At 38.1% G+C, this 27,359-nt stretch overlaps 2 protein-coding genes across 6 annotated transcripts; both read right to left on the bottom strand.

Moving 5' to 3' along the window:
• Nucleotides 1-367: 367 nt before the first annotated feature.
• LOC139958406 (citrate synthase, mitochondrial-like) lies at nt 368-13,768 on the bottom strand. 2 transcript variants are annotated; one of them, XM_071955469.1, is made up of 10 exons: nt 13,575-13,768; nt 8,342-8,380; nt 7,467-7,574; nt 6,252-6,449; nt 5,379-5,567; nt 4,673-4,872; nt 4,390-4,519; nt 3,709-3,810; nt 2,950-3,159; nt 368-2,259 (listed from the first exon to the last, which is right to left on the bottom strand). In XM_071955469.1, exons 1-10 carry the CDS (start codon nt 13,620-13,622, stop codon nt 2,095-2,097), a joined length of 1,389 nt encoding a protein of 462 aa, XP_071811570.1. In that variant the 5' UTR covers nt 13,623-13,768; the 3' UTR covers nt 368-2,094. The 2 variants fall into 2 exon arrangements, with proteins under 2 accessions (XP_071811570.1, XP_071811571.1); XM_071955470.1 differs by lacking the exons at nt 7,467-7,574; nt 8,342-8,380; nt 13,575-13,768 and adding an exon at nt 6,903-6,955.
• Nucleotides 13,769-15,236: 1,468 nt separating this feature from the next.
• Nucleotides 15,237-27,111, bottom strand: LOC139958404 (uncharacterized). 4 transcript variants are annotated; one of them, XM_071955465.1, is made up of 17 exons: nt 26,730-27,111; nt 25,033-25,149; nt 24,702-24,865; nt 24,063-24,195; nt 23,746-23,790; nt 23,154-23,341; nt 22,556-22,636; nt 22,005-22,092; nt 21,494-21,556; nt 20,708-20,905; nt 20,008-20,190; nt 19,047-19,237; nt 18,052-18,135; nt 17,510-17,721; nt 16,731-16,874; nt 16,188-16,383; nt 15,237-15,911 (listed from the first exon to the last, which is right to left on the bottom strand). In XM_071955465.1, the coding sequence occupies exons 1-17, from the start codon at nt 26,872-26,874 to the stop codon at nt 15,741-15,743; spliced, it is 2,403 nt and encodes an 800-aa protein (XP_071811566.1). In that variant the 5' UTR covers nt 26,875-27,111; the 3' UTR covers nt 15,237-15,740. The 4 variants fall into 4 exon arrangements, with proteins under 4 accessions (XP_071811566.1, XP_071811565.1, XP_071811567.1 ...); XM_071955464.1 differs by having other exon boundaries at nt 20,708-20,923; nt 21,494-21,553; XM_071955466.1 differs by having other exon boundaries at nt 21,494-21,553.
• Between the last annotated feature and the right edge of the window lie 248 nt (nt 27,112-27,359).

Here is a 27,359-nt window from a genome sequence, read left to right as displayed (position 1 = left end):
CTTTCACAAAGCTTAAAGGCATTGAAGACTCGCCCCAAACCGCCATCTGAAACCGTCATCTTGCAAGTGAAGTATTTTTTGTGTCGCTACAAAATGCAGACAGTAATGAAACGTGATACCTTGTTATCTTTTATCTAGACCTGAGATGTCCACGCTGCTATGCACACTGTGTTGTGGGTATCGACCCTAGCTGCATGTATTGACTGTGCACTAGTGTCTTATGACTGACGGTAGCAAGCTGTGTGTGTGTATTTTCTGGGATCGATGGTGGTGTCTAACACTTATGTTACACCTCATTCGAAACTAGGTCAGATACTGGCATGAGACGTTTCTTTGTGCACGATTCTTTAATGCCTTTTACAAGGCAGTATGATTTCTATTTATTGCTACTGGCCCTAATTTTCAGCACACTACAAATTGTTCCAAGGTTTTAGGAAACCATTCCTAGAGGAATACACTCTCCACATTAATCCTAGAATCTAGGAATGGTTCATTTAGGCAACTAAGTTTCCCTTTAAGGAAAATAATTTGAAGGTAGTCCTTGCAATTCCGTTGCAGAGTTGGTACCATTACCGATGATAAGTATTTAGGCACATTTGAGGGTGGTAGCACCAATTATTATGCAGCTCAATAAGTGATCACCTCTTAGGGGTGGTCCTATTATTATTACCCGAGGCATAATGCAAGTTACAGAGCACATTTTCCGGAGATTAAGATGTGTAATTGCTTTCATGTTTATGAGAGTAATCATTATAGCATTACATGCATAAGACGAATACATCCACTGTCTCTTACCATCCTACACCCTCTGCTCATCCACCCCCTTCACCCCCCCCTTCATCCCTTATAGTATCATGCAATCACCACCAAGAATTAATCTTACTTGGCATCCTGTCTTCAAATGTTGCATAATTATTCATCCACCAAAACTTGAAATATTGTCCAGCAGAACAGTTTCATACATTTCTATTTTATACATAAAATATATTACTCCCTGACTATGATATAAATTTCAACATCCCAGATCTTGAGGGCTTTTTTGCAAAAAACAACACAATCTTACATCTACATTATAAAGTTGTCCCTGCTTAAACTACACTAAATATAACTGTGATATCCATTAACCAACCTACAAATGTTGTATGTATAACAACCCTGTGAAATAATATTATGTGCCTTTATTAATACTTGGTGGTTTATGCACATGATATGTGAGTGATGATGATGAACAGAAGCCACTGAGACCCATCTTCTACTCTATTACATAGAGTTCACATTATATCCCAACTAAACACTACACAACATTGGTAAATGCATGTCAATCCATTCTGTTTATAGAAGAAACCTAGTTGCAAAACCAGGTAAATCAAATTCATTGCCAAGACAAAACTCCATTTTTATATTCATTCAGTCAACTGGGGTCTCTTATTTTGTCTTCATATTGTACTAACATTTTAAGTCTATAAAGAAACATTGCTGAACCTCTCTGTTTGTAGGAAGTTGATCCTTCAGGTATTACCAGGCAAGGGGGTGGGGGAGGGGGTGGGGGAGGTGAGAAAAAATCAAGAGACAATGTGTCTAATGAAATCTGTTCCATCCCCTCTCTGGCGACAGCCATCCTCACCCCACTGCAATAACTCTTGAAGAAGTTGAACAACCTTCGCAGGGGGGAGGGGGGCATATTGTCAAAACGCATCACTTTTGTTCGCAACTTAGCTAACTTTTGAATGAGGTAGCCAAGAAACATTTGTCAAATTGAAATCCTCCATTTGTTCCAATCTAAGTACCATACTCCAATTTGTATCATGATAATAAGGAAAAAAATATATACGTCCATGACAACCACCAATATCTGAACCGCACAGGGATTAAAACAAATACACTGTCCCAACTTTTCTCTCCATCAGAACTGTAGAAAAGAGGAGGGTATAGACAAGCTTTGTCATAAATAAGTATCATGTTGGTAATTTAATTGTTCCACAAAGTTATTCTAGAAAACACATCAAACTTTTGTTAAGTTTTAAGGAAATACCAATTACAGTTCTATTAAAGATTAAATCCTCTGATGACTTTTTGACATTGCATTGTGCACTCTTAGGAGGCACCGACAAGCTTTTTAAGGCCCTCTGTGCTCATCGACTTTGGTCTCTCCAAGGGGAACCCTAGGGCTCTATCCCAGATAAGTGACGCCATTGTTCCCAAGGCTCTAGACACACCGAACATTACTGTGTAGTAATTCATTTCCGTTAGACCGTAATGCTGTGAGAAGAAAATAAAACAAATGGGATAAATCAACAACTACCGAGCAGAATGAAAAGAAATCGATGAAAACATTGTAAGAGAATATTGTTGTACTCTTGTTATGTTGTACATAAGATTAACAAAAGAAAATTAAAGGATAATGTTCATATACAATAAGGTGGCCAGACATTCCTGATTTCTGATAACAGGCTCCTATTTCCATGTTTTTGACTATCATCCTTGAAACATAGAACCACTAAAACCAAGAGTGGACCCTAAAAATGCCATCCCTTCCTTAAAATGCACGATGCGGGTTACTAAATCCGAGAGGTCAACACTAGGGGAGAAACATAATTTATCAGGTCCGAGAGTTTCCTGGCAAAAATGAGGAATCCACTTCAGACTAGTGAGGCAATGTATCGAAAGTCAGCCATTCACACCCGTCCTGGATACAAAGGATATGTTTACCTCTTGTACCAGTGTGTAACACATAAGGCACTGCTGACCTACAGTAACTATTTCTGTTGCTGACTATCAATGGAGCCTTGCTGCAGCTCCTACAGCCTTTATTTATTACACTGTAACTTAGTTTCCAAAATGCTTAACAACGACATATGTGGTAAACGCTTCACCCGAGTAGATATTCCATCAACTTTTCATCTCATTTTGAAAACGCTGTCATGGTGAAAAGCAGGAGGCATTACTTACCCACAGAATGACACCGCTGTGAGCATCAACATTTGGCCATGGGTTCTTGGCCTTGCCTTGCTTTAGGAGGATATCGGGAACCACCTTGTACAATTGGCTGGTTAGCTTGAATAGAGGGTCCTCGGGCATGTGCTTGAGTGCAAACTCTCGCTGCGCCACATATCGTGGATCTGTCTTACGTAGAACGGCATGACCGAATCCTGGTACGACCTGGAAAAAGGAAAGTATTGTAGAAGTATTACTACTGGTAATGTCATAGCAGCAGCAGAATTTACAAACTGTCACAAAACTGCCAATGGCATTTCCAAAGCATTTGCAATGCTTTAATGTCAATTTGCCCCACCAATCTTTCCAGCCAGCGAGAATGATATTGGGCAAAAATACACCATGGCATACAGGAATACCAGTGCATCAGCATATAGGCAGTTCTAAAGTCTTTCACGGTGCGAGTACATGGGTAATAAAGATTTCATTGAGTTTATAATTCAGGGGTTTGTAGAAAAAGTGTTTCCTTCAGGCACAGTCTTGCTGCTGCGCCCACAGAGTGAATAGGGGCTGAAGATGGAGATTGAGCCCCCTTTAGCTACCCAATCAGCCAGTTGGGACATTATGCTGATACCACTCTTAACTGTCCTCCCAAATCATGTTTCTAAGCACACATTCTTACAGTATGAACAGATCCTAACCTATGAAGCAGGCTGTGAAAGTATGGTAGACTGCATATTCATGAGACCTAATGAGGTCCACACCGGCACTTACCTGGCCAGATTGTAATGTGTTCCAAATGAATTCCTTTAGTTGGTCATCAGAGACATCCCCACCGAGGGTCTCCCTGAGCTTGCTAATCCAGACTAACACTTCCTACATAAGAACAAAGGAAAGAAACAGAATCATAGTAAAATTAAATAACTTTAAGAAAACTTATAGCCTCCTACCATCAAGCCACCGCCTTCACCCCCCCCCCCACAGTAAACTCCAACACCACCCCCTTAAAAGTGGGGATAAAAAACAGGAAGTAAAGAAACTTTCTTCTGCATTATTTGGTAAAAAATATAAAGTAACAAAAACACTGGCTGTGACTCACTTTCCTTTGTGAGATGAATTTCATTTTTGAATGTCTCCGCTGAAATTTATGTTATTTTAGAATAATTTCTGTCATTGAAATACTGAATCAGTATGCATATGCTTCCCAATGTGTGACTCAAAGCCGAGTAACTTAATCCCCAACCCCCCCCCCCACCCTTCCTGCAATAAAAATAGCTTTACCACAATTTTTAATAACAATGTGTCCAAATCTATTGGCTTCATGCATTTATTCCTTTAAGTGGTATGCAAATTAAAAGACCACATGAATTCAACCTTTTACAAGGATGAGGTGTACCCATAGCCCACAATTCCATTTAATTCCAGGTCAGTAGACAAAGGAATCCTAAGCCTTACCTGATTGGCTAATCCATGGAGGGGTCCTGCGAGACCGTTCATACCGCCTGCAAAACTAAGGTATGGATCCGAAAGAGCACTACCGATGAGATGCGTTGCGTGAGCACTCACATTACCGCCCTCGTGGTCACTGAAAGAGAGACATTGATTGGAAAGAGGAGTTTAAAATTTATATTTATACCACCACATCTCACTAGTAACTAAGTTACTCATTACTCTCACAGTTCCCCCCCCCCTCCTCCCCTTTACCAGGAGTGATGTAAATCTAAAATAACTAACTCACCTATGAAGAAAGAGGTAAAGTCTTAACAGGTCTACAAAATCTTTGTCATCGTAGCCGAGCATAGCGGAGAAGTTGGCAGACCAATCAAGGTCAGTGTTTATGGGACAGACGCTACTGCCTTCTCTGTAGAGGTTGCGATAAATGGTGGCAGCAACCGTTGGCAACTTGGCGATAAGATTCATTCCATCTTCATATGCAAACTAGGATTGAACGGATTACAAAAAAGCTCGTATATTAATGAATATTAATATTAAAAAGGATAAAATATTGTATGTTGCTGTATATTAGATGTATTACAATGAAACATATATGAAGATTAACTGTGATGTTATTTCATTGGTTTTAATTTTGAAATTCCATGAGTACCCAGAAGAGGTAGAGATAATCAAGGCTGGAGGCCAAACAGAATGAATAAATGAATAAAACAAAATTTTATAACAATATATTAAAACAATGAAATACAGCCTCACTTATTTCCAAAAATTTAAAGGTAAAAAGTTTTCATAGGTCGACTGTGTCGAACAACTCCATCCAACAGCTAAGAAAACACTTGTTCTGTACGAGAGACCACATCTACAGACAACTGATGGTTCTGATTTGCTTGGTTCTTTAGAAGTAAAATGGTAACATTTTCTTTCCGGCTCCACAATTGTCAGCAACCGAAACGCAAAGCAAAATAACCTGCCATCGTACGAGAATATCTCACCTCCCAGTATTTTGATTTGTGCACACCCTTGGAGTAGGCCTCTGCAAATTTGCTCTCGCTATTCAAAGCTACGATGGCCGCACTGAATTGTGACATCGGATGTAAGGTGGTTGGGAAGTTGTTCAGCATCTGAACCACGTGTGACGGGATAGCAGCCCTCTTGGCCCACTCATTGGATAGTGCCTTGACCTGAAAAAAGCAGAAAAAACTGTTACAAGCAGTGCAAAAGATATGGGGGTTTTCCCCCCCCCCCCCCCTTTATTTAAATTTCTTCAAACTTTGAGGCTCTCTGGGTTTTGTACTGGATTAAGTAAAGTGGTTCCTACAGCACACATGTGATAACTTAACATACAATTGCACAGTCGTCAGCACGATACGTGTTATAATCATGGCCCCCGTTCTCCAGAGAAATCCCACAAAATTTCTCATAAGCCAAGCAAAATTTACCCAAGCAAACATTCTAGATGATTCGACCAACAAACATTTGTTTCAAATGTCAAAGTGACATTTTTCTAGCAAATTTAGGGCCAGAAAATATGATCTTGTGGGGTATATGCACGAGGGAGAGGAGAGAAAGAAGAGTATACAGGGAGGAGTGGGGTTAAAAGATGCTACAATAAAGGATACCTTTTAGTCAATTGTGTTGCTCCAGCACTGTTCTCCAAAGGGTTCCAGTGAGGTATTCCAAGATATTAAGATTTGTTAAATTGCTTCAAAGTTTAAGCAAGTAATTAATCTCATTTGACATATTACCTTTAATTAAATTTCATTTCAAATTTTCATCAGGATACTTTGGTACATTCAGAAGAAGGCTACACTTAAAGGGGTCTGGTTAAGGTCCAAGACTTATTCTTTATCGTGCATATCACTTACTTGGTCTTCTGTTGGAATATCCCCCGTAACCAACAACCAGAAGAGACCCTCTGGGAGTGGCTCCGCACCGCCTGGTGCCTTGGGGAGCTTCTCTTGGCATTCTGGGATAGTGTAACCACGGAAACGGATGCCTTCATCTGGATCCAATACAGAGGTTTCTGTGACCAGTCCTTTAATACCCCTCATACCACCGTACATCTGCAATGCAAGCAATTCCAACCTCCATTAAGAGAATCTTGACAAATATTGAAAATTCCATCACTTGAGAATTGTAATAGCTGACTTACTGCACTGTAAACTATACTCCAAACTCTTCAGCTTTCAATATTTACCACACTGTGTCAACCTGAATCGCATTTCCTGAACTTTTCAGCAGTTAACAACAGTGACACACTCATATGTTTGCTGTACTCAAGTTAGAGGTTCTTAATAAGCATCCATCTCCAGCCTGCATCTCACCTGCACCTTTTTGAGTTCCCCCATGAAAGTTTCTTTTACCTCTTGTAACCTTCAATTAACTTCTTCCAATCATACATCCCTATCCTACCTAACACTTACATCAACAGCTTTTAATGCTGCAAGTTCATCGTAGTAGTTAGTTGTTGTCTCTTTCTTCAAGATTTTAACTAAAACCACTTCCATTGCACTTACCATATCAACCTGCACCTCGCCTACAACTTGTAATCCTGCCAGCTCAATCTCTTTTCTTTAAGATTTAAGCTAAAGCCACTTCCATTGCACTTACCATATCAACCTGCACCTCGCCTACAACTTGTAATCCTGCCAGCTCAATCTCTTTTCTTTAAGATTTAAGCTAAAGCCACTTCCATTGCACTTACCATATCAACCTGCACCTCGCCTACAACTTGTAATCCTGCCAGCTCAATCTCTTTTCTTTAAGATTTAAGCTAAAGCCACTTCCATTGCACTTACCATATCAACCTGCACCTCGCCTACAACTTGTAATCCTTCCAGCTCAATCTCTTTTCTTTAAGATTTAAGCTAAAGCCACTTCCATTGCACTTACCATATCAACCTGCACTTTGCCTACAACTTGTAATCCTGCCAGCTCAATCTCTTTTCTTCAAGATATTAACTAAAGCCACTTCCATTTCACTTACCAAATCAGCCTGCACCTCTCCTACAACTTGTTATCCTTCCAGCTCAATCTCTTTTCTTTAAGATTTAACCTAAAGCCACTTACATTGCACTTACCATATCAACCTGCACCTCGCCTACAACTTTTGATCCATGCTGCTTCCTAAATTCTTTGACATCTGCTTGTGTTTCTGGGACTTTTTGCTCCAAAACTTCTTTCAAATTCTGAAAAAGAAAGTCAAGAATATAATTAAAAAACAAAATGGTTTAGTCTTTGTTTCAGTTCAAAATAAGTGTATACTATGTTATAACATTTCAAGACATATACACTATTAAGACAAGTCATTAGAGCACGATCAGATTCCTTGCAAAATGTTCTAGTACTACTTCATCATAATAATAATAATAATCATAAAAATAATAATATATAATAATAATAACTAAGGTAACTTAGTTCATAACTAATGGATATGAATTAATTAAATTTCATGCTAATTAACAACATCAACGAACAGGTCCGCACAAAGACTTGTGGTTGATCATCTGCATGGTAAATTCCAAAGGTCGAGTAAGTAGGAGATGCCCCAGGAGTGGGGGGGGAAGAGCTAAAATGATCCAGCCATGTAGCATATATGAAGATAGGAAAGCGCATTTATGTACAGTTAAATACGGGTAAGAGAGGAGCGAAGTAAATCAAGATTCCCAAATACAGAAACATTTCTCCAAAGGCATTTTCACTTCCACTTGTAATATTCAAAATGTCAGAGTGTATAATATTGCATTGATCAGTGAGAGGCACTGTCTCCACCAAGCCAGTTAGCCAGTGGAAGAATTAATCCATTTGTGCCAAGCCAGTCATAAACTGATGCCATCCTACCAGCACAAAGAATTAATACATTTGTGTCAAGCCAGTCATTAACTGATGCTATCCTTACAGGTATAATGACCTGCAGAACTCTAACAATCATCAAATTAAAGGAAGTGTTAATTACCGTTGATGAAGAGACGCATCTTGTGCTGAGAACAAGGTTCTGGAGGAAGCAAAAGAGATCAGAGAAAGAAATTTACTCACAAATATCAGAGGGCTGCTTAGTGATCACATTTGGCAGAGCAGTTTTGAAGTTTATGGGTTCTTATTGAAAATATTACCTTTTGGACTTCTGTAAATCTTTCTGTTTGTGTATTCACAATTTGCCAAAATTGGATAGCATATTTCAAAGCATATACCAGACAAGATATTCCCTAACATTCACACTTGTAAGCAAAACAAAATAAATTATAAGCAAAGAACAAATAAACAAACAAAATAACTTATATGAGCATTAAGAATTTTACTATTCACCATACAAATTAAAGTTGTACCATCAAACTAATTGTAAACTATGACCAGCAGCATCAATTCAGTCTTATTCATTCACACAAAAGTGACCTTATTCAAGAGAATACTACATGATTTAACTTGCTGTACAGGGCAAAGGAACTAGTGGCTGAATAGTGTTACGCCTGACTGCTAGAGGAAAAAAAAGAACCGGGTACCTTAAGGCAATGCATAAAAAGTGTTGGACAAAAGCAGGTGTGTTTGGCACAGGGACACTCACAATTCGTCAACTCAAAGCAGCCTATGAGTGGTATAGAACTATATTTTCCCTGAGTACTGCAATTATTGGGATATGTTCATTAACATCTTTGAGAGATTGTAACAAATTATGATATAGCTTTCTGAAAAGACTACATCAGTCAAATAACCTGGAAGGGCAACTATGATTGTCATTTAAAATCTGTTCAAAATCATGTCTTCATCACTTAAGTATATAAATATTAACTTGGAAGTACTTTGGCTGTATATTAATTTCTTATCTACAAGATTTTTTATGTACTTAAGCATACTGCTCAGAATAACTGAGTAAACCATGAAACTTGACATAGTCTAGCAAATGTTTGGCTCTTCAACTGTTCATACATTACCAATGTAAACAGGTCTCTGTATTAATAGAAACATGCTGCATGTATTGTACACACAAGAATTCCTTACATTTTAAAACCTGACAGGATACAGTAATACAGTCATTATTTACTTGAAAGACGTACAGTGCATGGTAAGAGGCCGTAGCCGCATGGCAGGTTAACCTTGGGTTGTAAAACCTGTGACTGCATGAATGTGGGTATAGATCGGTGATAGTAGAATGTGGTATATCTATAGACACTACAGAATTCAGAAACTACCGATAAATGTCTACACACAAAACAATCACTTTACAAAGTAGAGTCCAATCATCCACATAGATGGCTCTGTGATTAACTGTACAACATGTATAGCACAAAAGCCTTCAATGATGTAATAGGTAATTTTCTTAACATCAAAGCAAGAAACCTCTCGACTGTATCGTACAGTACTTCTACTCTGCATTCTTAAGACACTGTGTTAACTAAGGGATGAATTATCAGCACACTAACAGTGCAATCCTTATAGCTACCACAAAATACTGCACTGAGTATATTTACTTTATGCAGGGTCATATTATCAATAAATTAGCTAATAAGACACTGTAAACTTGACTTTTGACTGTATACCTGTGACATGATTATAACAAATGTAACCCTTCAACAGCAGTAATATTTCCTTCATTTTGTACTCATGAATTATCAAGAGCCAAACTTGTGATGACAAAGGGATTATCAGGCATAGAGCGAGGTAGAGTACCCCTAAACTTTTTTCATCATTTGTGTCTTTTATTCTTGTTTTATATTATTTCTAAATGATTTCTTAGACCTTTCTAAGAACCTTTTATAAGACACCACCCACTGGAAGCAGAATATCTAATATTCTTCTCAATTTTAGGCAGAAGACACTCAGAGAACAGTACATAATTATTCACCATTTAAGACCACAATCCAATTGGTACTGATAAACACACGCACACTGAATTACACAGTCCAACACTGCTGGGTATAACTATTTATAGTTAACTTGATGCAGGAGAAACAGCCCCACAACACTCCTCAGGCTGTACAGTGTGCTTAACACTTCATTTCAGCAAAGACTTCCCCTTTTGATTCTGCACTCCTTGGTTCAGTGATTAATAAAACAAAGCTATGGGAATCAACAACCAACAGAGCTATGTTTTACAATCCTGACAATAATCAATGTATGTTGTTAATAATCAAGAAATATTCAGCAATATAAATGGACTTAAAAAAATCTGGGAATTCTACCAGAAGAGCAATATAAACCAAACCCACATTATAAAAGTATATGCTAATCCAGGAAATAGCTATATAACCAAACACACAATATGCAAGTATGCTCATACAGGAAAAAGCTATGAATGGTCACAGAATTTATGACTTCACAGTACAGTTCATAAGCATTGCTCCCACATATCAGTGTGCTTGTAAGCTGCTAGTCTATTACAATGTTAATTAACTGATAGAGTCTGGGTTCAAGGGTAAAATCAAACCAAATTTTATATACATAACAATAACAAAGAAATGATCTTGTGTGGCAATAAACCTATACATACATGTCTGACAACAGTTGACCGTTTCTTTACACTTTCTAGCATATTTAGGTGCACTATTGACCTTGAACTCAGGATATTGAGATGAGTAAGATTTTGTAGCAAACACAGCAATAACAAAACTGCTCACCTTATGCCTATTTAAAGCAGCTATTTGGACTTGAGTGATAATTTTGGTATTACTGACTTAACTGTAATTACAATTAAATGATCTCAATTGGTCAAAGCAGCACACCCTCCAAGACCTTTAAAAACATGGTGATTCTGTTATCAGTTTTATCGCGAGGAAACATACACTGCAAGACTGCCTGACTATCTAGACTTTCTTCACATTTATGCCTATTTCGTGTCGAACAGGTCATGTTGAGTAAAACAGTTAGCTGACGGCTTCAGTGAATTCATGATCTAGTAGATTTACCTTAGTTTGATCAAATATTATGCCATATTTTTTATCACCCAAAAAATTAAAAACATAATATTTTAGGCCAAATGTTTGGCCAATTTCACAATTTCAGCAACAAAACATACACTGTTACTTTAAGATTGCATACCAGAGCATGACAAAAGAATGGGCACAAGGCTAGCTCTATAGGAGTAATTTTACTGACTGAGATATCACAGTATATTATATATGGTATGTTCACTATAACCTATTGGATTATTTGTTTGAATCATTCTCCTTCTCCCCTCCCTCTCTCTCTCGATGAAATTGAGAAATGGAATAACGATCAACTCTGGGCGAACAGACAATTTTTGAACCCTGGTACTTAAACTCCATGCTCTGGGCATAGTTCAACCGTACATGTGCAATAAATGCTAATTTACATTTAATACCAAGCAGGCATGCTGTAACTGGACAGAGTCATGCAATTGTGTATACTTTACTTAATCTTGAGGATTCTGAACCAGGGTTCTTCATTAAAGGAAATTTTAGGCTTCTAGATTAAAGACCTTTGGCCATTCAGCTGAACTAATCCCTATGTACAGATTGTAAAGATAACTACTTGTCAAATGATTTTTTTGTTGAGCCTGTTACTGAGCAGCTCTTTACAAGAATTCTTTCATTGGGGGGGGGGGGGGGCAGGGCAATCATTGGGGTGGGTAAGGGGATGGTGTGGAGGATCACTTTTGTGGTGCATTAAACATGATGTCAAATCAACAGTTAAATGAAATGCTGCCATTTTAAACTAATTACAAGTCAGCTAACACGGTCGGACGGTCCACTACATTGACAATGGTTTTACAATCATAGAAGAATAATCCCCACGACTCAAAATTAGTCATATTATAAATAAATGCTGTACATAACATGTCCATGCCTAAATCTTTTATCCAAAGTTGGCTATGATTATTCCTGCCTGCAAAAGTATTCTTTAGGCTATTCTACAGTAAGCCTTAGTGACCATTTTACTGAACATAGTTTAACAAACCACTCACTGGAGAATGTTGAAGAACTACCCTAACACGGAGGACAAATGATATACAGCTTAAATAACATTATTCAATAGGCCTACTAGTACTCGGGGCCGTGTCATTCCGCCATATGTACATTCCACCATAGAAAAAGTGCCATTCCGCTATGATACCCTGATGGCGGTAAAGCACTTTCGTATGACAGAAAGAGCACATTTTTGTGGGTGCACTGTGGCCTATATGCACAGTATATTGCTTCGCTTCACACTACCTAGGCCCACAAAATCAGTCATTTAAATCAACAATCAGAATTGTTTTTTTTAATAAACAATCAACCTAAATTAATTCGATTTATTCAACCAACTATGTTATATATTTGAAGACAGTGTATCGACTCTTACGATTAAAACTAAAACTATTCAATCAACATGTACATTAAAGACTGCATCTATTTCCATAATCTTGTTTTAACTACAATGCAGTCTCTATCCAGCGAACCATCACTTTTGAAGAGGGTGTACCAATCCTTCCACGCGAATCAAAGAAAGTTTCACCGATACATTCCTGTGTAAAATCCATTCCTAAAATGTCACTTTCCGCCATAGGTTTTGAAACTTTCCGCCATGACAGAAAGGATTGAAACCTATGGTGGTATGATATGTCGGTATGTACCTATGGCGGAATGGCACTGGAACCACTAGTAGTACTTAGTACACTACTAGTACATTAAACATTGCATGGCTACTTCAACGTCAATGGTTTTTCAAAGCGATTTAAGTAAAAACAATTCATCACTTTAATATTCTTACTTAAACCATTTATCCACAACTCCATGTAGCATATCCCTAATTTAAATCTGCTTCAATAATACCTGTGATTTTTGTAGGCTGTCATTCATTGTCAATAGCCTAGGGCCTAGGTTATGAGATTTAGGGTTGCCATCATGAACAATGTCAATATAGATAAGATAGTTAAAATGGTGCATGCAAGTTGCCAGGTAAATAACTCATTTACGTGCGAATTAAGTCACCCCGCCATGCTACATAGCTATCTCAATACTAACAGGACCAAAATTTGCCTAGTTATAGTAAATACAAATGTTACTTGGTGGTTAGGGATAAGTTTGTCTAAGAAGTAAGATAAAATGCAGTTATAGCCTAAGCCTATGGATACTGTTAACGTTAGGTGGAGCCTAACGAACCGGCATCGCTTCACAACTAGTAGTAGTACTAGTACTAGGCCTAGGCTGGTTGTAGATTTTACCTAGGAAAAATTAACTGCGACAATAATTCACCTTCGAATGGAGAAGCACTCTCCTTGATACATTATTAACCACGGACATGATTTCGGAAAACTTTTCGTCCCAGTTTCAGGTAACACTGCAAAATTTAGTGTTCACTGCTGTGTCTGTGCTCCGGAAGAACGATCGGGTTGTTATGTGATAAGTATACACTGCTGTCCATGTACGGCGTGCGTGACTGTATTGTACAGTATACATGTGCACCGGTGATTAACAAATATGCACTATTAAAGTCCTCGTCGCCGTGTAAAAATATGGTAATCTATTGTGACGTCATTCTGCGTGACCTAGGTAAATTCCCTTATCCCACAGTAATATTCAAGCAGCTTGCCTCACTATTCACCTTTTATACACTAACAGCGGACAAAAGTAAATTCCTCTTCTCAAAAAATAAAATAGGGTCACGCAATTTTCGAGGCAATTGGAAAGATATTGTTTTCTTGCTTACTTATCAGACCACAATATCTGAGAGTCATAAGGTGCGAACCCGAGTCTTCAGGAAAGTACTCTTTGAAAACGTTTTGCAGTTTGGGGGCTAAGAACCATTACACTATAATGACCTTCAAACTGCTTAAAATGTTAGTCATCTTTTATTTGTAGTGGATGGCAGTTGACCCTCCCCTCCCCCCCCCCCCTTTTCATATAGGTATATAACTACAGCTTTTTCTAACTAAACATAAGTAGTGCCAACGGGGGCGGACTGGGTCTTAAAACCGACCCGGGCATTTTCCACCTAGACGGGCCCATTATTCATTGATATGCTACTTACATAGTGATCGCCGTCCTGTGGGAAGGGTCTAATGGGAGGGGAGATTTTTTTGAAGTTAAGGACTGCCTAGATGCAAAATGGTGATTCCCACAGTTAAAAATATATTTCTACACAGCCTGTCTGTATTCTATTAACTACTGTGAATATGGGCTGTAATTTTTACCAGGCTCCCCAGCCCACCGGGCCACCGGCCCAGCGGGCATTGCCCAAATGTCCGTGTGGCCAGTCTGCCACTGAGTCACCATGTAATATAAGGCCTGTGTAACTTTTTAGAATAGTACTGTAGAATCATTAACAGCGAAATAGCAGTATGCATTTATGTGGTGGCGTACTATATTATGAATTCGTTCCCGAGTCGTAATGAAACAGCAAATGGACTGAAGAAAAAAGAGTACAAGCAGATACCCCCCCCCCCACCACCACCACTCCGTTCACCTCTCTGTCCGCCCGGCGACAAGTTCAGGGGTTTGGGGGCTATTTTTACAAGTGATTACAAACAATTCCTGCACGCCATTAGCACGCAAGCATGTAACCTACACATAACCTTCATAAAGTTGTATGCACTGTCGATTTTATAAACGCTTTCTGTTTGTTTATCTTTTTCTTTTCATTCGGTTTCTTTGTTATTTTTCTATACTTTATTGCACCATGCATGATTGCATATCATACTGTGGGGATTTTACCAACAGAAAATAACATCAGTCGAATACTGTTCTATCAGTTTGATCTTTGTCATTATATAAGTATCGTTCCAAACTACATGAAAGTTATTCATATAAGACATTTACAGGGTAAAGGCCCGTCTCGATGGCTCATATACGGGTATGAGTCGCACAATATCAGAACCCATCGAGCTATCAAACTGAAATGATACTAAAATGCAAAGACTGAGTACAGAGTCAAATGTATTTACATTATGTCATTATTATTATTATCAAACTCAATATGTGTAACGGTGCTTCACTTGTGGCTGCGGGGTATGAGATATCAAAAGATATTTTGATCGTAGACAATGAAACACTTATGTATGTATGTATGTATGTATGTATGTATATGTGATCTTCCCGCAAGCAGGAACTCGCGAAAGAAGCCATGGAGGCTTGTAGACTCGCAAGCTGACCGAAGCCAATCTCTCGGCACACATCCATTTAACGTCCATGTCGGGAAGTTGTTATTGAACAACACCCTTGCCAGACGACACACATTGCTGTCGGCGGGGAATCGAACCGGGGATCTCATGACTGGGAGACGCCGGCGTTAACCACTAGGCTATACACTCCGCCTTTTCATTTGCAAAGGGGAAAATTATTCCCTCCGTTAGATAGTTAATCCCATCTCAATAGATTGCGTGGAAACTGACAAGAACTACAGAGCTCGGGGCAACGAGGAATTCAGGAAATCTCTGGATCTTCTAATATGGGTTCCATAACGGTTAGATCGAAAGTCCCGGCAAAGTCGCTGTTGGTTTTGAAAGAGCAATCAGAGAACTGTTCGTCGCTTGTTATGTCACTGTCTGTGCTGCTACTAAGTCGACTTGAATAGGTGGAATAAGTTGATTCACTCTGTATAGGATGAATGATGAAGAGAAAGTACTTCATAACAGATTCTAATGAAGTCTTATTCAAGACAATATGATGAACGTATACCTATAGCACGTCCCTTCGCTAGTGCTGTGAAAAAAAATCGTCTTCGAGTGCGCCCTCACTCACTATCACAGGAATTTCAATAATATTGTTACTGTAGGGTTTCGTCCTGAGGAATAGCACGCCCTCGGTAACGAATTGCATAATATGCATTGCATGATCATTATTTACAATGTATAGACTATGTATACTTACTTGGGATGATATGAGACTCAGTAATGAACTAGAATGTCTCAGAGACGGTTTGGTGGCGTCATCCTCGGAATCGGTAAGTATATAATTTGTATGATCTCCAATTTCATTTATGATGTAATGCAAAGTGTCGTATAGGTCTTCAAACCCTGGTCTTTTGCTCGGTTCTAATGCCCAACAGGCTAACATGACAGTATACCTGCATTAAAATGAACGAAAAAAGCATGAAACTCTTTCTCTATACTTTATATCATCTTTATTTATTCTTCTTCTTCTTCTTCTACTTCTTGATAGTGGAGGACGGAATAATGTTATTTCATACGTAACAGTATACAGCCATGTCACACAATGACTTCTAAGTACATATCTATAGCTGTATCCAAAGTAATGTCCCTTTTAACGTTCCATAGTTTGTATTTTCTTTAACTATATCAGCGTAGAATGTGTTTGTTTACCCTGCAATAGTGACATGTGATATCTGCTACATGAATATTATATATTTACACTGATACTATAAAAACCCTTGTGTGTACACATTGAACTTACACGATAGGTGGGCAGCTTGGTGGTTTCGGTAACCGGTAATCGGTTTTCACCAGCCGATGTACAAGCTCATTGACACTCATACCTTTGTAAGGTGTCTGTTTCCCAAAAGTAAAAATTTCCCAAAGCACGACTCCAAAGGACCATCTGTTTCAGCGCGGAGAAAGTGAAACAAAAACGCATTTCAATGATAACCCACAAAAGTGGTAATCTCAACCACTAACAATAATACTTCGTCATTCATTCATTTATCGTACGGCTTGTGCAGTGAGTAATTCGGCCAACTTTAAACAGTGCCAAAATTTGTCAAAACTTGTGAAAAGTGGGTGTGTTCTAAACATGCCAGTTATTCCAAGAAATCGAAAAGTGTGGAAGTATTTAGCAGGATGTTCAGTGACGAAAAATTGTTTTTTGGAGTGGCAGTAAAACACTGTTGACATTTGAACAGGATTAACCATTATTTGGAATTCCTAGCATAAATGGGGGCTAGACATGACGAACCAATTTGGAACCAATGTGGTTACAACTGTTTATCTCCTAAGCGAGTTACGAACCACATAATCCAACTTAGAGAAAAATGTTGTTTCCTGCATAATGGATTTTAGTTGTTGTGTCATATACAAATTGTCCTCTTCCAAGAACCCTGGATCCGGCATTGAACTTTTACATTCAGGTATAATGAGACCAATTCTGCCTTATGACGTCACATATATCCCAGTGCAGCTCGATCGAACGTAAACTTGAAAAGAAAAAAAAACTTGAAAAAAACGTCATCAACTCACATGTCAGTTTTCAAGGTACAGTACTTATCCGTAATCGATTCTGGACCATACCATTTTATAGGGCGTCTCTGGTCACTTAATCTGGTATACCCTTTCTGGTACAAATCATCGGTTAAACCAAAATCGGTTATCTTGACTAAAAGATTTTCTCCGACTAGAATATTCCTAGCAGCGAGGTCACCATGGAAAAATCGAGTAGAGGACACGTAATTCTGTATAGAAATAACATACACAGAGGCAGAAAGGAGTGATTTATAGATGCAGGGAGTTAGAGATGGCTCAGTATAGACAGGGAGGTAGGTAGGGACGGAGGGACGGAGAGGGAGAGAACGCGAGAGGTGGAGACAGGTGGAGACAGAGGGACATGCAGATGACAATCCATCTATCACTCTGCTGTACAAATGTCTAAAGGTTTGATTAATTGGTGATCAGTGTGGTCGTTCAGTATAGCATTATAGGTGAGGGGTTTGGAAGAGGTAATGCCGATCTTGCTGTTAACATCCGAGTGTTTCAAAGGTGGAGAGGTCTTAGTAAGGGCTTACCATTCCATCAGCAATTTGCAAAGCTATCTGCAGTTGGTGCAACGTCTCAAGTTTGTAAATTGGGTCTCTATCGCCATTGGTTTGCTGTGAACAAATAAAAACCAAACAAACATATTTAAGAAAACTCATGATTTCGAAATATAATTTTCAACATGCGCATACACTTGCCAAACTGTCTTACACAAATATAGGGAGATTTTACAATTTTTCATCCCAAACTATTGGGAGATAAAGGGAATAAAATTGGGAGATTTGGGCAAAAACCCACCTATAGCAAGAAAGCGATAAAAAGTAACATGACACATGTGCATTTGGGGTTTTTACACGTCGTGACGTCACCTCTGTGTATATAGTCAACGTATATACTTGTCGCAATAGTGCTATAGCGCTGCAGAACACAGTAGCAAAAACATGTCATAAAATTACATCCCGAAAAGAAGTGGTTTTCTTCACGTTCCTTACGCAGGTAAAAGATATACGCGAGACCTATTTCCCCGGTCGCAATTTTGGCGGAAAACAAATCAAAATCAAATTTTGTCAAGATATTCGGCACATCGAAAATGGTAGAGCGTGAGATTGCTTGAAAGACGGTGAGACCCACGATGAAACCGGGAGAGTTGGCAATTCTTACATATCAATCCGAGCCTGAAGATACCGTGATATATCATTAAACCGCGGTTAATATGCTAATAGATTCTTGATGCTTTCTTAAATGAAATATTCTGGTTACAATCGTTATTTGCATCAAATGTTTTGCTCCAATAATTCTCTTGATTTGCTAACGTATACTCTGCTCTTCGACGGAAGTCACCATGCAACTATCAATTTCAATCCTGTCCTGTCGGCGGCCTTGTTTGTTGTTTGGTCTCGTCACTGATTGTACTTGTCGTATATCTTGAGTCTTAAAGGTGGACCAATTTAGCTGTGATCCCCAAATCTTTTTAAACATTTTCAATTTCCAATGAATGAATTGTATAAATGTATTCATAGCTTACGTCATAACACTTTTGCAGGAATTTTTGTAGATCTCCATACATCATATATTCTGTAATGAGAATGTATGGTTCCTCTACAGTGCAACAACCAAGCACCGAAATGATATGTTGGTGTTTACCCAGTTCAATCATCAATCGTATCTCATTCTTAAAGTCCTCGATAATCCCAGCTTGAGATGATGATGATGAGCCTGTAACGTAAGGTCAAAGGGTTAAAATTAACTGACGAAAGAAAGCAAGATTCCGCTTCGAAAAACGAAATATGTCCCTTTTCGTATGAAAAGAGGGCGCACCATGTTGATAATAACATAGTACTCTTTAACATTATTTCAAATGAAAAAATTGACCTTATTTTTAAAAAGAAAAGTAAAAAAATATTTTAATATAGTTCTACCATTCAAATAAGAAAATGTTGTGGTATTTAATGTAAATGAAGATCTATTCTGTCCGAAAGGTCTGTGGTACCCACATTATGTGTCTCTCTCTCAAATCAAAGCCACATGTCCCACTGCCCCTCAAAAAGTGTTGGCACCTTCCCCCCCCCCCCCCCCATCCACCAGGACGAACACCTTATTTCGCCTTTCCATATTGACAAGATACAGAGACATTAAATATGTTGGAGGTACATATAAAATTACCACATCGTTTTAAAAACTTTAATAACGTACACATATTATATGTAAGCATTGTTTGACAGCTTAAAATGATCTTTTTTTATGGGTATTTGTGGTAATTTAAATGCATATCAAGAATAACCCAATCGATCGAACATTGATCGTTACTTTACGAAACATCATGGCTGTGTATTGCTGCTTTGGATCATGATGGCTTTTCCAACCAGGATCGTAATTTGTGTGACTGCACCACTTCCCACTTCCTTCACTGCCCCCCCCCCCCCACCCCATCCCTTATATCTCCCTCTCTTAAATATGGCCATAGCGAAGTATTTGCATAAGATCACCTGTAGTTTTCGGTGTCTTGATAGCTACGTCGGTCCATATGGTTGCCCCTGGCAACAATGCTCTGCCCTTCTTTACAATGCCGAATGCTCCTTTGCCAAGAATTTCGCCTTGCTCGATATGTTTGTAGTCCACGATTTCTTTATCCTTAAACTCATCTTCTACTCGATACTTGCGTTCAGTAACTACAAACACAGAAGGAGTAAAATGGTACTTTAACTAAATCGAGGAAATACCACCTATAGGTTTTGTCGACCCTTTTAAAACGGTACAATTTCGATGTATGCTGTGCAGTAAAGCATTCATGGAAGTGTGTGTGTGTTTTCATATTTAGAATAAGTGAGAGTAGAAAACTGGGTCTTGTAAATTTTTGACTTGAGATTGATAGTTAAATTCTACTTAACAGAAAATGATTGTTTAAATAAAAGTAATCTATATTTACGTTTGTAATAAATTGATATGTTAAGTTACCGTTGGCTTCAAGTACACATCATTTTGTTCAAAAACATATCAGCTTCAAATGTTAAATTGTAAAACCTACAGGCAATGTATGGAGCCACTTAATGAAAAATTTCAACAAGAAACTATAGCAGATCTTGTCCCACTTTTGGAGGGCATGGAACAAAATTCCAGGGCCAATTCCACACAGCTCGTAACAACTGTTTTGATCTTGTAACAAAGACGATATAACAGGAGACTTACCTTCATCAACACTGTGAACTTGTACGTGAGGAAAAAACCGCTCAACTGGTGGCTTATTTACTACTCCTTTACATAGTCTGTCTACTGTAACCGAGACAGTAATTATAGCGAGGATAATTAAGATAAAAAAGACAGATCCACCCAAGATGAACCACAACATGAAGTCGTCCCAAATCGATTTTGTTTCTGGTGGATCACCTGTAAAAAAAACGATACCTGGCAACAAAATCAAACAGGAACGTCTTCAGTCGTTGCAAGTAAAATAATGGCAAAATCGACGTCGGAAAGTTGATTAGAAACAATAAATTATATTACTGTATACAATGTGGTGTATCAGAGTTGGGAAAAATCTCGAGCCCAGAGTCTTAAAAACAAACAAAATGTATACCGTGACAGCACACTACGTTGCAAAGTGTTAGGTGCTCGCTTTAGGGCCTCATCTAACCCTTGGCGCAGCAGCTCCTGAAGGTACTTATACGCAACTCGCTAAATATATATATATATATATATATATATATATATATATATTTATTTATTTATATATATATACACCATGTAGAATAATGCTGAGAGTTAAGGCCATACCACAATTCAAATAATCTTCACACCAAAGGTTAACCATTGTCTGGGAAAATCCCTATATAATGTACCTAGTGAAGTCAAACATTCATATCTAGACGTCCATTAAACAGGAGCACATGCATTGTCACACGAATTGATATTTGAAACGTTTCCGACACTACAACCTTCAGGAAAGAATAAGTAAATCAATTTTAGAGGGTTCACCTTGCTTGTTGGTCGTTTTTGCAAGTGAAGGCGGCGTAGTTATCTCTTTACGTATCGTTTCTTCTGAAAGACAGTTGAAAATAGATTTTTATCATCAGTTTATTTATTAACCTTTCCTACAAAAAACACAAGGTTCCCAAACAGCAAATCAATGTTTTGAAAATTACAATTTTGTAATTTGTACACTAATTTGTGACTCTTGAAAGATTAATACCTTACCTTGAGCATCCTGCATGGCAAAATTTGCTCCAGTTCCATTGCATCGTTTTCATTTCAAGTTGACATGTTTTGTATAAAAAAGGGGAACTTGAGACAAACAGATGTGACGTCATAACTGAACACAAAGTAGTATCTTCGTTCAATGCGACATAGAATTAAACTTTTTTTTTTAATTTATATAATCCAAACGTCTACCAATAACTTGTAAAGGCTATTAACCTCCATAGAGATAGTGGGTTGAGTCGAGGTTCGTGCAGGGGGTGGGGGTTGGGTGGGGGAGGGCGGTTCCTACCTATAAGATTATCTGGGTTTATCCTGATGATACTTGAAGGTCCTGCAATTGCCCCAACAGACGCTGATACAGCAACAAACGGAGTGACCTAAGGGGAAGAATATACACGCATACTTTATAATTATTTATGTTAACGAAGCGATAGCTCATTTCGCTCCATGTGTAATATATAATGTATTTATTTTATTAGCAAACTAATAAAATAACTCATATGCACACGTATCCAAATCTAAATATCTTACAAAAGGTTAGTGTATAAAATTGGACACTTCATATGTAGTTATTTTTCTGTTCATGAAACACTTAAATTCACTGATATGAAAGTTAGCGAGCCAGTACAGCTAATCATTCAATTCGGTTTTCCGAACATTTTGTCATCTAGACACACAATATTCACGAAGAGTTCAATTTTTACGTGATTAGTTTGAAGTGAAGGTCCATTTAGTGAAACTAAATGAATTCATATGGGATTTTAGCATTAGAAATATGTTAGCATTAGAATTGTCAAAATCAACTCAAGAAGCTTTATTTAATATTTTCTGATGTCTCACTTGAATCTCAAATTCATCTTCCTGCCGTACTACACTGCTAACGTTGTACTGGAACAGGCCATCCACGGATAATGAAGAGTTCTATGAGAGATCAAAAATGGAATAGATAGGTTAATTATCTTTATATTTTGCTATATTTTGACTCTTAGACATATAGCGTCGAGCATCGATAAGATACTCTCTCAGAAATGTCATCCAATATAGAGCCTGCATGGAGCTGGAAGACAATTTGACTGTAATTTTCTGTTTATGACAAAGTTATACGTCAAGTGTTGGATGCTATACGCTACACTTGGTAGGGAATACATGTTACACGTATAGTCTTTGTTAAAACCGGGCTTGACGTAAAAACACGTATACAAACGGAACGTCACCTAATATTCGAGTTTATAAAAATCAACTCGGGGAGAGACAAAATATATCCTTTAGTACTACAGAGGTGCCTTGATATTTACAAGAATTTGTTTTTATAGTCCATGATATTTATTTTATTTTGTGATAACTGTTTCTTATTATTATTTATTTTGATGGTCATTATAATTCCGTTTTCAAGGCAACGAAAAATACACAATTAAAAAGAAAGAAAAAAAAAACCTACCAGAATCTTTGGTGTGGGAGGGTCTTTCCTATTTGTTACTAGGATTAAGTACGATGGTATGTATCCATTTACAGATAGTGGCATCTTCCATTCTAATAAAAGGGTCCAAATTTCTTCTCCGTCGTCTTTTGTTTCCCTCTCTCCGGATGGAACGGTTAGATTAACTGGTGCACTGCTTAGTACAGTAGCTGAGAAACAAGATGATGTCAGATAGAATATTGTTAGATAAATAAAGAGAAATATTTAAAGAATACTACTTTGGATTTTTTTGAATTGTTCTGGAAAGGTGTGTACCAGGTCTACTTTACAACAGAAGAGTGACCACCTGAAATTTTCACCCTGCAGATATTGTGGCACAACCCGGAAACATGACGGTACTAAAACTTCTAACACGTGACACAGGATCTAGACATACATTAACACAGCTTTAAGGGATATACTATACAAAGAGACTTTGTTAGCATTGGAAGAAAATGTGATGCAACAGGCGAAGCACTTTAGGCAACTTCAGAGGTAAGTTAATATACCGTACTGCTAAATAACAACATGCACATAAAAATTGTCTATGTTACGTAATTTGAAAACTTTTTACCCTTATTTCGGCAAAAATCTTCATCATTCGTGGACGCGTAACAATCTGTATGTGAGAAGACAACATAATTGATCTATTATATATAAATTATATAGAGACATTGTTACTTAACATCATAGACTACAGCATACAAAATATCTGGGGTGTGGGGTGGGGGGGGGGCGAATTTTCTGTATCCGGTTAAACGCTAAAAGATTTAACCGAACGTTGCTGGGTTCACAATAGAAAACAATCAACCGTTTAACCGTCATTTTGTCCTGTGCCCCAGCTCCACTTTCCCTATTGCCATCTTTGCATCGATGACGTGATTGACGAACCTGGAGTATGGAACATCTCCTCACTGTTACAGGTCAGATATGCCGAGAGTACACTGCCATTGCCAAAAATACGAATCTGGAATCGATATTGGAAACCAAACGTGAGGTTTGACACCGTCAAGGATGTTCCGTTCTGCTCAAGAAAAAAAAAAAACATGAAGAAGACTAAATTCAAAGACAGAACCCGAGAACAATCCCAAAGAGATACTGCCCCTTGTAGTGTGGAACGCCATACGTGTAACGCAAATCGCATTCAAGTTTACAGGGTTGAAAAGTAATGCGCAATCACCAACATATATGTACTGCCGGGTGTCCTCGAACACCAAACTTAAAAGAGGTTAAAGACAACGTAAATGAGCCGAAATTACAGTATACTGTTGTCTCTCACCTTCTGGTGCCCTGTGCCAACTAATACCATCCCGCCCACTCCATTTATCCCGAAACTGGAAACTTGGTATGTCCCATCTAGAAGTGCTGACGGGATTCTTAACCTTGAGGAACCCAATAGACTCTTCATTCATACCGATTTGATAAACCGACACTTACCCGTCTCCCTCCCCAACCTCTCCCCCCCCCCCCGCCCCTCGCCAACTACACAAGGTCCCCTCTTGCTAGGTTGACAAAAGCGTTGTTACTTACAACGATTGCCCAGTTTTCATCTTCAGGAATAAAACACGATGTAGGAGGGAAGTATTTGTACAGGTTTTCTCGGCATGTCCCTTGAAATGGCTGGACGGTAGGACCTTGGAGTGCTTGAAATGGAGTGATGGTGTAGTTCATGTTAACTGCATACACAAATGTCTCTGAAAGAAATAATATATAATATATATATTAAATAAAATATAGTTATGGTTGTGAATATTTCAACAGAAAGGAACGAAAAATCAGATACAGTTTTGGTTGCAACTGCTACAGTGGATCTATCAAAGTGCGATCCTCTTTCACTCTCATTTTTAGCAAACCGACATACCGTTTCCAATTGGATGGTCCCAGGTCACGTGGGCATCGAGACGCCACGGGATTCGTTGATCCTTCTCCTGCTTTACGACCGTGTAATTCACGCTTATTGACGCATCTTCAACAAAATCTAGAGTATGAACATAAACACCATTAGGATTATATTAATATTATTAGGTATACATATATGGAGAATCACAAGGTTGAAGGGTCGCTGGAGCTGGGGCTGGGGCTGGGGCTGGGGCTGGGGCTGGGGAAGGTACATTAACAGCATTAAGTAGATATATAGAACTTACACAAACGGGCTTTGATTGGCAAACCGTATCCCCCCCCCCCCCCCCTCTCCTCATTACCCGCCACATAGTTCACCGTTTATTCGATAATGACACTTGCGATTTTGATGACAAGACCGCTGGAAGAGGAGTAGTTTTTTGTGTTTTTTTTTAAACCCCAATCCTTCTGACTACTCGCCGCGAGTAATATATCATTTCATTTACTTGTTTTACCACAACAAAATATAAACATAATGACAGATAGTTTTATGTTCTAATATCAAAAATCAAATGATGCGAAAGGAAGTACTCTTTGGGCTTGAAAAGCAAGTGCATTCTCGGAGAAAGCAGACAAAATAATAAACAAAATCAGCAACAAAAAGTATAAACCTGCTCCCCTACCACACCCTCCTACCACAACGTATACCTCGCACCCAAATAATAATTATTAATAAAATATCGCAGTAATTAGCCTTTCCTCGGAGGCGCGAAACTGACGGACTTAACTGATAATTATGATGCAGTGATGTCTTCTAAATCATAATAAAGCGATATTTGAGACTTCTTTGTAAACATCTTTACCAACGAAAACAATAGGAAGTTGGCTAGATTGTCTGGTATGGTCGTTATGAACAGAATGGTTGACGTGTGAAAGGAAGAAAAAGAACTTGGAGGCAGGTTTGTTCAAAGTAAAGTAAAATGTAACTAGACTCATATATATTTAGGTCATGCAATTTGAGGAAGTTCTAGGAAGCAACACAGACGACTGGTTAAGTTTCGTGGTGCACAGCATAATATGTGTCTAAGAACCCTTTTCTAAAGAATAACCGCGATAGGCCTATATGTTTAGAATATCTTTGGTATAGAACCGGACCAGATACTTTACAGCAATATGAAAGGTGAGGAAATATGAGGTTTAGATAAATTAACATATCGACAATAAAACATGTAATTTATTAAGTGCTTCTCTGCGTGTTATCTCACTTTTCAGTCTCTTTATCTTTACAACATCTGTACGTTCAATTATACCCTTTAAAAATCGCCAAAAATCGTCTCAAAATTTCAGCATATTGGTTATTGCTTTGAAGTTTATTAAATTACTTTGTTATAGGCTCATATCCTCCATATTGTTTCAGGTTTCATATAATAAATTGATTTATTCATATATTTATTAATTCCATAATTTTATTCTAATTAATTACATATTGATTTTAATGTGGTGGCAAAACTATAGGAGAATGTCTGCATTAAAGACCGAGTATATAATCTATGCAAAAACCGGCAATGTAGACAACTGCAGTATATTCACACGCATTGAAAAGGAGATAAAATAACATTATTCAACAACCCTTCTTTAAGTTGTCATAGTAGGACATAGACCTTTAACTGAGAATATCGAAGTCTTAAAAACTACGGCGAAGAGTTAAAGATATCTTACTTTCAAAGTCGCCATTGCAACAATCCATAACGTCATTATTCCATTCGTCACATCGAGACACTGGGGGATTGCCTGATGATACCGTAAAAAGTGTACAACTTACACACACATACAGACTAAGAATAAACTTCAAATGAAACATCATCGAATCCACACCTTCTACGCAATCAGAAGACAAGGTGTATGTTATCTTCTACTAAGAGACAACCCGCGTACATTTATTCTGACAGGGACCACGCAGATGCACTGTAGTAGGCTTCATACAAAGTCAAGGTCGGGTAGGTTCTATAATGCGTGGATAGGCTAAAGACTATGTTAACAGGATATGGACATGAATTGTATGCGTATAATGGTCATTGCTAAAGAATTTACACAATACATAACCAACCAAATAGTTTTGAAACGAACTATTGTACCATTGTTGTTTCTTGAACACCCACCCAGGTTTCTATATCACGGTTCACTAACTCCCAGAACCACGATAATATCTTTTAACTGTTCCGTTTTGACTGTATTATGATAATATTGACTTACTTTAAAAACTATTCTTGTTCACACGGGTAACCATGGATATCTGTTGAGTTTACATCATTATCATGATTGACGGGGGAACCATGTTGAACGATGACA

This window comes from Apostichopus japonicus, chromosome 18, assembly GCF_037975245.1.
Source record: "Apostichopus japonicus isolate 1M-3 chromosome 18, ASM3797524v1, whole genome shotgun sequence".
In the NCBI taxonomy this organism is placed as follows: Eukaryota; Metazoa; Echinodermata; class Holothuroidea; order Aspidochirotida; family Stichopodidae; genus Apostichopus; species Apostichopus japonicus.
The sequence above is the reverse complement of the archived record's forward strand: the minus strand, read 5'-3'. Positions and strand labels throughout refer to the sequence as shown.

What these genes read in the sequence shown, in the direction of transcription:
- LOC139958406 (XM_071955469.1), bottom strand. Translation starts at nt 13,622, where the DNA reads ATGTCCGTGGTTAATAATGTATCAAGGAGAGTGCTTCTCCATTCGAAG. An exon ending in GCGAGGTGCAGGTTGATATG is followed by an intron (nt 6,450 to 7,466) that starts GTAAGTGCAATG and finishes CTTGCATTGCAG; the next exon opens with ATGTACGGTGGTATGAGGGG. An exon ending in CTTTACCTCTTTCTTCATAG is followed by an intron (nt 4,520 to 4,672) that starts GTGAGTTAGTTA and finishes TCTCTCTTTCAG; the next exon opens with TGACCACGAGGGCGGTAATG.
- LOC139958404 (XM_071955462.1), bottom strand. Translation starts at nt 26,874, where the DNA reads ATGATGTTTCATTTGAAGTTTATTCTTAGTCTGTATGTGTGTGTAAGT. An exon ending in AAACCCAGATAATCTTATAG is followed by an intron (nt 21,557 to 22,004) that starts GTAGGAACCGCC and finishes ACTGTCTTTCAG; the next exon opens with AAGAAACGATACGTAAAGAG. An exon ending in TCCTGCAAAAGTGTTATGAC is followed by an intron (nt 18,136 to 19,046) that starts GTAAGCTATGAA and finishes ATTTGTTCACAG; the next exon opens with CAAACCAATGGCGATAGAGA.